The sequence below is a fragment of the Patagioenas fasciata genome, chromosome 6 (assembly GCF_037038585.1).
Source record: "Patagioenas fasciata isolate bPatFas1 chromosome 6, bPatFas1.hap1, whole genome shotgun sequence".
Lineage (NCBI taxonomy): Eukaryota > Metazoa > Chordata > Aves > Columbiformes > Columbidae > Patagioenas > Patagioenas fasciata.
In genome coordinates this window covers 32,379,345-32,392,109 of record NC_092525.1, presented here as the reverse complement: position 1 = coordinate 32,392,109, position 12,765 = coordinate 32,379,345, and the positions used below count along the sequence as shown (strand labels likewise).

Sequence of the window (12,765 nt, the reverse complement as noted above, 5' to 3'; positions counted from 1 at the left end):
CGGTGAAGACGTATCTGAGTAAAAATATACCCAAACAATGAGCCTGACTTGTCACAACTGCTGTTATTACTTTAACAATTACTGTAATGTTTAACTCATTAAAGTCTTCAAATACATAAATAAAGTCTACATAATTAAAATTGTCATGGGACATGCTGCATACAATTAAAATGACACAATACATTTACAGTATTCTATATGCTACAAACATACCTTATACACAAACATGTCTGGCAACATGCTTAAACACTATACTTATTTTTCTGCTAACAATTTTTGAAGATCATGGATTTTGAGTGCATATTGCATTTTCTTCAGGCACAGAAACAGCTGACCTCAGTTTATATTTTGAAACCAATATATGTGACAGCACAAGGAAGCATATAAGGAAGTTGAAGTTAAATTAAAAGCAGGTATGAGCATGTATTTTATTATGGAGAATCAGACAAGTAAGATAGTAAAACCTGACTTCTTGTCACACTGAATTTTCTTTCACTATTCCATTATGGGAAACAGTATTTTTATAATGTAAATTTTATAGAATCATCTCCAGACCAAAGTCTTTGGCATTCTGCTGTATGCCCAAATAATTACTTACACAATCCCATGATTCAAACTCAAGCCACTCATCTAATGTTACAACCCTATGCAGAATTAAAAACAATGATTGCTTCAGACTTTAACAATATTTTTATGCATTTTAGTCTGTATTTTATCTATTAGTAATAGCTTAGTGAAATTGTCTGAAGCGACCCTGTGGAATTTAATTAGTGTGTTTTATCATCTGGGCAGCACCTGAAAGGAAGCTGCAGCAGCACCACCAGTGGAGTGCAGCCATCTTTTGCTGTACAGAAATTGATTATTCAAGTTAGAAAACTTGAGTCCTTATGTGGATAAACAAACTCAGGCATCTCATGCACAAGAAAGGCTATATTCAGTGAGCTTGGCTCTGAATTCACAGCACACCAGCTTCCCCATGCTAACTGTGTGTGGTCACTTCCATCACAGGTAATTTGGTGGGTTCCACCAGAGAGCAATCCAGCCCCCCCAGTCTGAACCATGTGACAGCGTCTGCGTCTTTCTAGGGGCTACACAGGGAGTCCAGGAGTGGGTTTCTCACTTGAGGTGATTCAGTTAAATGACTGAAGTCACAGCTCATGAGAGCTATGTCTATACCTACCTCTTTGGGTATGACCTGGGATTTTGGGTCCCTGGTCATTCATTTAAAGCATCTGTAGAGAAATACCACAGTTCCTGACTGGGAGCTATCCCATTTCCATGGAAATCAGAAGATGGTGATGGGCAGAAGGTAAACCTCTGTATTCTTAAATTCTCCCATGACATGGAACTGGGATGTGACTAGGATGTACATGACAAGGACCGCTGCATTAAATGCAGCAGCATAGTAATTTTGAGTTACCTCTGTCTGGAAGTTTAATTTAAAAATAATTCAGATTTGACTAGGTTTTTGTAATTCTGCAGTAAATGTGCTCTTTCTGCCTATATTTGTTTTGAAGTACAGTCACTGTGTATCTGCAATTAATAATTGCCATAGAGACCCAGTATGGTTATCACTTTTGATCTTTCAATTATTATGATTTGGAAAATGAACCAATAACAAATGCTACCATATAAAGAGTTATTCCTTCTCCTGAGAGAGAGAACACTTCAGCATATCAGTACTTCCAAACTGTTTTTCTGAAAGTACTTTAGACTTTAAAAAGTCATAGCGCTAATACAAATAATGAAGCAAAACAATGTCAAATAAAGCACTTATGTCTAGAAAAATGTTTTTGCACCAGAGGTTCAATATTACTGTCAAGACATTGCAGTATTGAAAGATTTGTATTCTGCTATCTGTGAAATGCTGTCAGCAGCAATAGTGCAATTTTGTCATTTTCCAAGGATGAAAAACAGAGATAGGAAATTATAAACCATCTGAAAAGTACTCTGAATAGCCTTGAAAGTACAGAAATGCATTTGTTATCATGTGTTCTGACTATGGATCAAATTAGGAATTAAAACCTTTTAAAAATCAAAAGCAAAAAATTTGATATAGAAAATTAACCAGCCTGCATCGTGAAGAAACCCAATAATAACTACTAAACTCATGCACTGAGGAAAACTAAGAGGAAAACAAAATACCTGCTTGCAGGGACAATCTTCTTTGAAGAAATAGTCTAAAAATAAACCCATTCCTATAAACTAACTAAAAACAAGTGGTTATATTTAGACAATTAAAAAAATGATGCGAAAATGGCAATAATGTCAATTACTTTCTAGACATTATATAAAATACCAAAGTATTTCACAGAAAAATGGAAATACACCTAACACTAACTTCCAGGTGCAACAAAATATTTGAAGTACAGCAACTTGAGTTATAAGCTTGGGCCCGCTGGAATATACACAGTCAAAAACATATTGAGTGGTGAGTGTCGAGGCTGCTTCTGCTGTGCCATTTCGTATGGAGAATGAGTTATACCAGTCAAATGTGTAAGGAAACCTTGGAGTCAAGTAAAATGTTACTAGCTGAGAAAAATACAAACAGGTAGTGCAGCAAAACACGGTTGCATTTGGTTGCACCACAGACAATGTTGCAAGAACAGACAACTGAGATTCCACGGGCAATTTTAACATTTTAATTCCACACATTTTCAATAATTAACAGTGAAAATTAACATTCTCTTGTATTTTAGGCAATATAATGTATTTTTCTAACTATTGAACTTGCCTGGTCTACTGTTCAAACACTAGAGCTACAAGAAGATACCGAAATCCAATGCTTGGTTGCCTAGAGTTGTACTATGATGCATAAATGTCCATTTTATGACCTCAGTTATCAAACACAACTTTAGAACATTATAGACATTTCACAACTGGTTTGCTGAGCCTGGAAACACATTTGTTTGAAGGAAGTTGCATTTTTTTATTAACAAGTTGATAACACTGTCAAAAGGAATACAGTCTAAAATAACTTACCGTTCTATTGCTTTTACTTGTAAATCTAATCATTTTACAGAATCATTGCTATGAAAAATTCAGTATTACAGAAACTGAAAGACAAAACCAAACGAACACTGAGAAATTTCTGAAGAAAGAATCCTTCACTCATTTAAAGAGTCCTTGTGAGCAGGGCACATAATAAACAGCTTGCTTTCCCTTATGTGATTTTTACTTTTTCTATAAAAGGACCTTCAGATTGAGAACTATTTTCCTTTTACATATTCCAATATTTTTCTTTGTAATCCTGAAAACAGCAAGGACAAATACTTAAGTGCATTTCAAAATAAGATAATATACCTAGAATTCCACAAATCAGACATCAGTTTTGCTATTATCTACTCTATGCAGCAATCCAGCTATTGGTAAATAGGTATACAACAGAAATCAAATTCTCTTAGCTGAATCTGAAGGCTTCGCTCAGTAAAAACGACTGTAACTTTTTTTCCCCAGCACTTACAATATATTTAGTTATGTTTTACAAAAGGCCATCAAATATTCCAAGAAAGGGCTTGACATCACTGATTTCATCATCAAGAAGGTATCTAAGGAAGATTAAGTAAACAAAAAAAAAAATTAGGTAGATCAAAACCTATGAAATTAGGAACATTATATGAAGTTTAGTCAAGACATACCATTACAGGCAACATAATTTTAAAGTAAATTTTTCTTTCCAAGAAAAGTTAATTGCTACCATTATTGTGAAAATTCATCTTTTAAAAATGAATGTTATAAATTAACACATCACCTAAACATCTGTGTTCCATGAAGAACTAAGCACTGGAACACTGAGGCAACAGAAAAACATACATAACCTTTTATTACCTGGGATCCACTTCTTTTTCATATTCCTTTGTGAAAATGAAAAAATCCTCTTTCCTAGTAAATTTAGAAGAGTCTGAGATTATTTTTGAGATCGAAGAACATTGGACAGTTTTCAGCTCTTGTGAAAGATTTGAGTGGTTTTTTTCTTGAAAACTGAACTGCAATGTAAATGTTAAAAATTGTATATGATTAAAATAACTAACCAAGAGAGGAACTGCCAGATTGTTGTAGTATGTAGTACAGATATTTATACTGATATTATGGTATTTGACAAGGACCAAGCAAATGATAAATATCATTACATACTGGATGACTTGCAGAATAGCAATCAAACTGAGTAAATAGTTTTGAAGTCTGCTATATAAAGTAAATTCAAGTCCTAGTTCTTTGTTTCATGAGTATCACCTAACACAGGATGCATGTGTATTTGGACAATACAAAAAGGTTCAGAAATTCAGTATGTCCAAACTAATTCTTAAGTCAGACATCGTAAATATATTTACACAAGAAATTCTCTAATCAAAATATTTTTACTCACCATATCTGCATTTCCACTCTGTACAGATAAATTTGCTTTTGATGTGCTATTAACCACAGAAAGGACTGAGTTCTGAATATTGGTCTCATCTTTTAATGTGCATAAACTGAAAATATCAAGTTGAATAATTTAAGTATATTTACAGAAGGGCAAAATTATTTATTTTTCAGTTCAGGATTTTCTATTTATTTTCCTCCATACTTACGTTTAAAAAAATTCAAATAATTCAACAATTCATACATTTTGTAAGATGACATTTCACTTACTTTTATAACTGAACAACCTTCTATACATTTAATCATACAGATACACATGAAATACAGACAATATTTTTAACTGAATAAAATTGTAATTAATTATAGAATGCTTACTTACTCTATTGAAATGTCATTTGTGGCTTTGCTGCTTGGATATTGGCAAAGTGGTTCACACTTATCTGGAATTTGAAAGCAGATATTTCCATGTTTCATATAAGAATGAAAGTTTTAAAAACTGAGTCACAAAATAGCCAAAGCCCCTGGTAAACATTTTACATAATATTATAATAATAATTTGAAAATTATCCAAATGTCTTAACACTTGAAATATTCCTTCTATGGGTTTTGGGCTAATGTAAAAGATAAGCAGAGGTAAGCAGTCAGATAAATTAACAGACATGCAGCTGCAGGCCAGCAAAAAAATTGTAATTATTACTTTCTCAACCCTCCCTTCTGTATTAGATTTGTTCTAATATAGGAGACATTCAAGGTAGAGTAAGAAACCCGGTGGTCAAGTCAATTAACCAAAAAATTTCAGGTAGAACATAAAATTGTTCTCAAATAACAGCCTGTGAAACGATTTGTGAGTAGGAAACAAATAATTTTGTTAAAAAAACCTTACCTGATTCTCTATTGGCAAAATTGCTAGCAAATACTAATTTCTCATCATCAATGTCATCCCAAACATCTTCTCTCAGTTCAAAGTCCACATCCAACGCATCTGAAAAAACAAGATCTGCTTTTATCTGTATCAGTCAAGTTATGAAGCAAAGATTTTAAACTTTTTTTTTTTTTTAATGCCATTGTCTGTTGGCTCTTCTCACGCACTTATAGTGAATGTTTCCAAGAGAAAGATGTAATACATTTGTAATGGATAAGTACAACATAAACTGTTGCATGTTTTATGACCAGTTGTTCGATCTGTTGAAATGGTCACATTTTGTCAACTACCAACAAAAGCTCGTATTTCACTAACTTATTCCAGCAGAAAGGGAAAAGAATAAAATATATAGACATAGGGGTAAAATGCCACTTTTATTACAAGTGGCTTCAGTGGAAATACACTACAGCCATACCTTTCAAGAAGTATTTATAGATTTGGAGCCTCATATGTTTGATATAGTCATTACTGTTTTATTTAAAAGTACATTTGGATGCTTAGATCAACATTAGAAATTGTTACTGTCACCAGAAAGAAAGCCAGTTAAGGCCACTATATTTCCCTATACTTTCAGTGTCCTATAATGCTATACTGGTTGCTGTAGTGATTACAGCAAGTTTGAGTTTACCAGTATATTCAAGTTAAAACAGTGAAAATAATAATTTCGAACATTAGCAATAACTTACTAGTCTTTCCATAATTCCAGGATTGCAGTTGTTTCTGAGATACTCCTAAGCTATTAACGTTATCTACCTGGTCCACTGAAGGTGATGAAGACAACTGTTTATTGCTAGACCTATTAAAAAACAAAAAACCCACAAACAAACAAAACCAGTGACATGTCAGTAAAACAGCTGCAGAAAGTTGCAAAATAATTTTATTAAGAAAATAGGTTTTAGTTGTTATAATGTATCATACCACCTAAAATAAGTCAGATTTATATTTTTTTACTTATATTAATCAGTACCTTGGCAATGCCGGCAATGAAGGTTTAGGAGTAAAACCAAATTGTTTGAGATCCACATTTGGAGCTTGATTTAACATCTGCATCTAAAGAAAGCAGATTATTGTAACTAATAAGATATAAAAATATGAAACCCCATTGTTTTTTAACATTCTTAATGACATCATTAATACTGTATCAAGTTAGCATAATTTTAAATATAATATATAACATCTTTCTGATTATCTAACATGATCAGTTTAAAAGGTTTGAATTACATGTGGAGTACTCCACTTCTAGTGGAGTTATCCAAGCACCCCAGCAAAGTCAGACTGTTTATTGCTCTCATTATCTGTAGGGTGAATCACAGAATGTTAGGGATTGGAAGGGACCTCAGAAGATCATCCAGTCCAATCCCCCTGCCGAAGCAGGAACACCCAGATGAGGTTACACAGGAAGGCGTCCAGGCGGGTTTTAGATGTCTCCAGAGTAGGAGACTCCACAGCCTCCCTGGGCAGCCTGTTCCAGTGTCTGTCACCCTTACCGAGAAGAAGTTTATTCTCAAATTTAAGTGGAACCTTTTGCGTTCCAGTTTGAACCCATTACCCCTTGTCCTATCATTGGTTGTCACTGAGAAGAGCCTGGCTCCATCCTCATGACACTCATCCTTTATATATTTATAAACATCAATGAGGTCACCCCTCAGTCTCCTCTTCTCCAAACTAAAGAGACCGAGCTTCCTCAGCCTTTCCTCATAAGGGAGGTGCTCCACTCCCTTCATCAACTTCCTTGCCCCGCACTGGACTCTCTCCAGCGGTTCCCTGTCCTTCTGGAACTGAGGGGCCCAGAACTGGACACAATATTCCAGGTGTGGTCTCACCAGGGCAGAGTAGAGGGGAAGGAGAACCTCTCTCAACCTACTAACCACCCCCCTTCTAATACACCCCAGGACGCCATTGGCCTTCCTGGCCACAAGGGCACAGTGCTGGCTCATGGTCATCCTGTTGTCCACCAGGACCCCCAGGTCCCTTTCCCGTACGCTGCTCCCTAATAGGTCATTCTCCAACTTATACTGGAACCGGGGTTTGTTCCTGCCCAGATGCAGGACTCTACACTTTCCCTTGTTATATTTCATTAAATTTTTCCCTGCCCAACTCTCCAGCCTGTCCAGGTCTCTGGATGGCAGCACAGCCTTCTGGCGTGTCAGCCACTCCTCCCAGCTTCGTGTCATCAGCAAACTTCCTGACAGTGCACTTTGTTCCCTCATCCAAATCATTAATGAATATATTGAATAACATGGGCCCCAGTTCTGACCCCTGAGGCACTCCACTAGATACAGGCCTCCAACTGGACTCCACCCCACTGACCACGACTCTCTGGCTTCTTCCCTTCAGCCAGTTTGCAGTCCACCTCACTAGCCGTTCATCCAGATCGCACTCCCTCAGTTTAGCTATAAGGACGCTGTGGGAGACTGTGTCAAATGCCTTACTCAAGTCAAGGTAGATCACGTCCACTGCTCTGCCATCATCCATCCATCTTGTTATGTCCTCATAAAAGTCAATGAGGTTGGTCAAGCACGACTTCCCCTTGGTGAAGCCATGTTGACTGCCCCTAATGATCCTCTTATCCCTGATATGCCTTGAGATTGTACCAAGGATAAGTCGCTCCATCAGTTGCCTAGGGATGGAGGTGAGGCTGACTGGTCTATAGTTACCCAGGTCCTCCTTCTTGCCCTTTTTGAAGACTGGAGTGACATTTGCTTTTCTCCGGTCCTCAGGCACCTCTCCCATTTCTCAAGACTTGGCAAAGATGATGGAGAGTGGTCCAGCAATGACCTCAGCCAGCTCCCTCAGCACCTGCAGGTGCATCCCATCCGGACCCATGGATTTATGGGTGTCCAGATTGCCTAACTGCTCCCTAACCCAGTCCTCATCAACTGAGGCAAACTCCTCCATTGTCCTGACTTCCTCTGGGGCCTCAGAGGTACAGGGCTCCTCAGGACAGCCTCCGGCAGCGTAGACAGAGACAAAGAAGGCATTCAGTATCTCTGCCTTCTCCGTATCTTCTGTCACCAGGGCACCCACCTCGTTCATCAGTGGGCCTACATTGCCTCTGGTGTTAGTTTTATCTGCCACGTATTGGAAAAAGCTCTTCTTGTTGTCATTGATTCTCTATTGCAAACAAACAAGCAAACAAAACTGCAGAGGAAATAAACCACTCCAATATCTCAAATGCCATTCTTGCTGCAGAAAGAACTAGTTTAGTACTACATTCAAAGGGATAAAGTGTAGGCCATGAAATCTTTCAGAGGTTAAAAACTAACATGCTTGGTTTTCTTATGAACTAGCGGATCTACCTGTCAATGCAGAAAGATCTCTTAGTAGCATTACTCTGATAAATACTACTACTTGCTTTCCATTCAGGTAATATTTTGCTAAAACCAAGTCACACTACATTACCTTACAACGATGTCTCTGTACCTCACCACCAAATGCCATAAAAGTAAGAACAGAGAGTACATGCACGGAAATGGATCACTGGGAGCATTCCAAAGAGCAGCAGAACCTCTCAAAGATTCCTGGACCTTTGGTACCTTTGTACTTCTTAGCTTTTTGCATTCCAACCAGAAAAGATGAACTAGAATGTTCATATTTAGTTATAAAATTATCTCTTCAAACAATATATACAGACACATAACAGATAAAACCAAATCTATTCAATGGTAGACTGTATTCAAATGAACCTTTAACCGTTTTACTGGGGGTACAGATGAAATTGAGTTTCTGCTCCTTAAATCAGCTAGGTACAAAGAAAACTTTGACTCTCCATTTATCTCAGACTTTGGAGGTACTCCAGTTTTACCTGAAAAGAAAGGAATAAAAGTAATTTTCAGATTAGTTTAGATAAAACCTAATTCTTTCTAGATCAATGGAAACTTTGCCACTAAGCTTAGTATCTTCTATTAAAAGATCCTAAAAGATGTAACATACCAATATTTATATGAAATCTAATAAACTTAGCATTCCTCTTGAATCACATGCTAGATGTTCTGAAAAATATTAATAATTGTAGTGCCTACACAAGTGTTATTAACAAATCTTTTTATTACTGATTTTATGACTGCATCATAGCAACAAGTCAAGCCTCTCTGGCTTACATTGCTTCTGTTAACATAGCTATTGGTATAAGTGAAGCCACTCTAAATTATATTTGTCTGGAAGTAACAGAAATAGTAGATTTAAGAAAACTCACAGCAGTCATGTCCACACGCATCTTTATTTTTACAGCGATGGTTGCATTCTCTGTTTCCATATTTCTTGTAAATAGTCTCCTGTTTAGATCTGCCTCCTAGATAAATATAATACAGAAAGGATCATTTTTTATTTCATGTGTACTGTTGAGTGAGTATTTCATGCAATGAAGGATGGGCTGAAAGTAATCTGGGTCACTAGAGTTTTGTTGCCTTTAAGAAAACTTTGTGTTGCTCAAACAATATAATTGGAAATAAATCAGTGCTACTGAAAAACGGAGGCACTACCGCATTCCCAAATTCTAACAGCAGTATTAGATACCAAACACCAATGATTTTTCTTACTTTCAAATTCTTCAAAGAATTGCACTGTAGTACTTGATGAGCAGAAGCAGCAGCATTGTATTTTTATTATACTTGAGAAAGAAACGGTATGGATAAATAAAGATCTAGCTCTCTACTGAAAGCAAAATTCAATTTTCTGTTGACTTTGGTATTAGTCAGATGATCTGACTGTTTACCTGTATCTGCTTTTGCTGCTGGCAGACTTTGTGGTGAGCCACAACACACATCAAGTGAAGACTCAGCTTTCAGTTTTTGAGTTGTAAACTCCTTACTTCCCACTGTTTTCGGTGTTAAGTAAAAGGCTGTATATACTTGATGTATATCAAAGCCAACTTTGAAAAAAAAAGACAAAAATACTTTAAATTGCTATAAACTGTTTCTAAACTACTGATTACCTTCAGTTTCCTAAAGAGTTTAAGAAAGTACAAACGTTATTAAAGGATCCTGAATATTTGCTAAAATAAAGTACCATTAAAAGCACACTATTATATGAATGGATTCTTTATGATTCAGATTAAAAAACCCAAACAATTTCAGACTTAAAGACATGGTTACTAGATGAGTAACAAAATTAGTCCCTTTAACAGAATTTTTCTGTATTCTTTTAAAACTACATCTTTCTATGGCTTTGCACTGCCAACACAATTTTAACTTTAAAAGTGTACTACAGTCTGTGTTCCAGGAGTATCAGCAACTCTGTACTGGCAAAGGCATAAAAATGAGTATGTTGATGATACTTTTGAAGTTGAGTGCTAGTAATGGTTCTACTTCTACTTAAACCAAGATTCATATGAAATTATGGGAGACACCATTCCTAAAAAGAGTAGTTTTGTCTTTTATTAGGCAAATATTGCTGGTAAACCAGACAGGCTTTAAAAAAAAAAAATATCCTTCAAGTCCAAAACAGAAGCAGACTTTAAAATACGTAGAGAGTAGGAACACTTGCTTTTAGTCCAACTCCACTGTTACCAATTTGAGAGAAATTAACTTTTATGTTGAGTTTTACTGAACTCAGTACAACATGTAGATAGCCAAGCAGGAGTAGAAGGACATTTTTTTCTTCATCTCTGGTTAGAAAACCCTCATTTTTCCTGAGCGACAGGTTTAGCAATAGGAATACAGACTATTCCAGGCTTGATCATTTTAACAGTCTCAACATTCAATGTTTACCACAGAAGTACCAAATATACTTCAGCTAACGTAGCACACAGCAATCTTGTTTACAGGTGGGGCACAATGACAGATTTAATACAATCAGTCAATTTTTAAATTGTGTTTCAAAGTTCTATGTTTCAAGGTCATCACTGTCTCTCCTCATCTGCTGTGATAGTTCCAGTTCTACGGAAATTGACACTGAGGGGACCAATGTTTAAATCTACACATTAAGGCACAAAATTTTCCACCGTAGAGATTTCTTGCTACTGAAGTGGAGATGAATCCATATCTAATACTTTTTTAATCACAATGCAAAATCTAACCATTCCAAGGACAGCTCATCCCAGCATAAATAACCTACCAAGCTGATCGGTTACCCCTACTTAAAGTTAATTCAACTTGAAGATGAAGGGCAAAAGAGAATCATAATCTGTATCAACAGAGCAAAATAATATTTTCTAGCAGCAGTTTTGATGCTTCCCCAGTTCATTAATATGCTATTACAGTAAATGAAACAAACAGATATGTAATTAGGACTATTAGATAATATTCAACCCAGTAAAAAAAACATGGAATAAAATTTTGTTTCCTAGATCACTTAATTTTATTATATTTTTTTGTTTGATACAGAATGTTTTATTGATTTGTTCAAAATTCTTATGCACTTGTTTTTAAATTAAAAACACACCAACCAACCTACCATAATCAGAACTGATTAAGTTTATACTAATGTCCTCTGATTTACGAGCTCTTTTCACTTCAATTTTCTTCATCCAATTTCCAGTTTTCAGCAGAACAGAATCCCTGTAATGTATCAGTAAAGTTTTGTTATACATGGACAATGAAAACAAGACTGTACACTATGGCATTTGCAACCAAGTCAAAGAGCCTTTATTTGGTCTTAATTATTGGATTTTGCTTGATAAGTGGCCTAAGAATAACCTTCCAACAATATATGATTCATGGCCATAAGAGAGCCAGGATCCTGCAGATCAGTTTCAGTTCTGCCAAAAGTGCCAGACTTCAGCCAGAACGCACGTGAAGGTCACGCAGTTGGGAAAAAATTTGTTTCTCTTTTCCCATTTGCTCCAAGCATATCTTAGCCAACTGGAGAATTTAACTGCATCTCTTGAGTGAAAATACATTTTGACAGTATGACATAATTACAGAAATCTAGCTAATAAAAGTAACAACTTGAGAATGTCTGTTTTTAATAGGTATTTTACTTGTTTTACATTTTGTGGAAATTATTATGACTTCCATAATATGACATCAGTGTTGTACAGATATTTACACGTTTTCCATACTGACAAGCACACTGGCATGTTTTTGGAGTTTTTGAATCCTGTGCAGCATTTTAAATGACAACAGTGACTGGAAAATGCTGTAGGATAAAGAAAAATTTTGAACCATTTGGTATCAGTAGAAAGTACTGCAAAAACTGCAAGTTACAAAAAGGATTAAAAGCCAAAACCCTTAAAAGATGTGAGGCAAAAAACTGATCATACATACATAATTTTCTGATTAAAAATGACTTGGTTGTCAGCATTTCCTATGAGCAATGTAACATAGTGAAAGTCCGTCGCTGTTCTCTTTGTCTGTAGCTGCTCATAGTTTGTTAATTTGATGGTTACTAAGATTTCAGCCAATGTATCACTGTATTTTGGAAGCTAGGAAAAAATGATATAGAAGACGACATAACTGCTAAAATATGCAAATTAAAATATATGCCCTTCCATAAATTTTTAACTCAGTACAAGCTCGATTCAAGCAATTTCAATTTGTTGT

At 35.8% G+C, this 12,765-nt stretch overlaps 1 protein-coding gene across 8 annotated transcripts in view; it reads right to left on the bottom strand.

Moving 5' to 3' along the window:
- Window positions 1-2,628: 2,628 nt before the first annotated feature.
- The window catches only part of HFM1 (helicase for meiosis 1), a 40,571-nt gene continuing 30,434 nt past the window's right edge, over window positions 2,629-12,765 (bottom strand). For 5 of the 8 annotated variants that reach the window (XM_065842296.2, XM_071810441.1, XM_065842300.2 and 2 more), the window contains 12 exons: window positions 12,490-12,647; window positions 11,678-11,781; window positions 9,999-10,154; window positions 9,480-9,575; window positions 8,971-9,089; window positions 6,252-6,334; window positions 5,971-6,080; window positions 5,246-5,344; window positions 4,742-4,802; window positions 4,367-4,472; window positions 3,829-3,986; window positions 2,629-3,548 (listed from right to left, as the gene is read on the bottom strand). In XM_065842296.2, the coding sequence (XP_065698368.2) occupies window positions 3,482-3,548; window positions 3,829-3,986; window positions 4,367-4,472; window positions 4,742-4,802; window positions 5,246-5,344; window positions 5,971-6,080; window positions 6,252-6,334; window positions 8,971-9,089; window positions 9,480-9,575; window positions 9,999-10,154; window positions 11,678-11,781; window positions 12,490-12,647 (1,317 nt within the window). In that variant the 3' untranslated portion in view covers window positions 2,629-3,481. The remainder of the gene's footprint in view (window positions 3,549-3,828; window positions 3,987-4,366; window positions 4,473-4,741; window positions 4,803-5,245; window positions 5,345-5,970; window positions 6,081-6,251; window positions 6,335-8,970; window positions 9,090-9,479; window positions 9,576-9,998; window positions 10,155-11,677; window positions 11,782-12,489; window positions 12,648-12,765) is intronic. The other 3 variants (XM_071810440.1, XM_071810445.1, XM_071810442.1) reach the window with 3 other exon arrangements.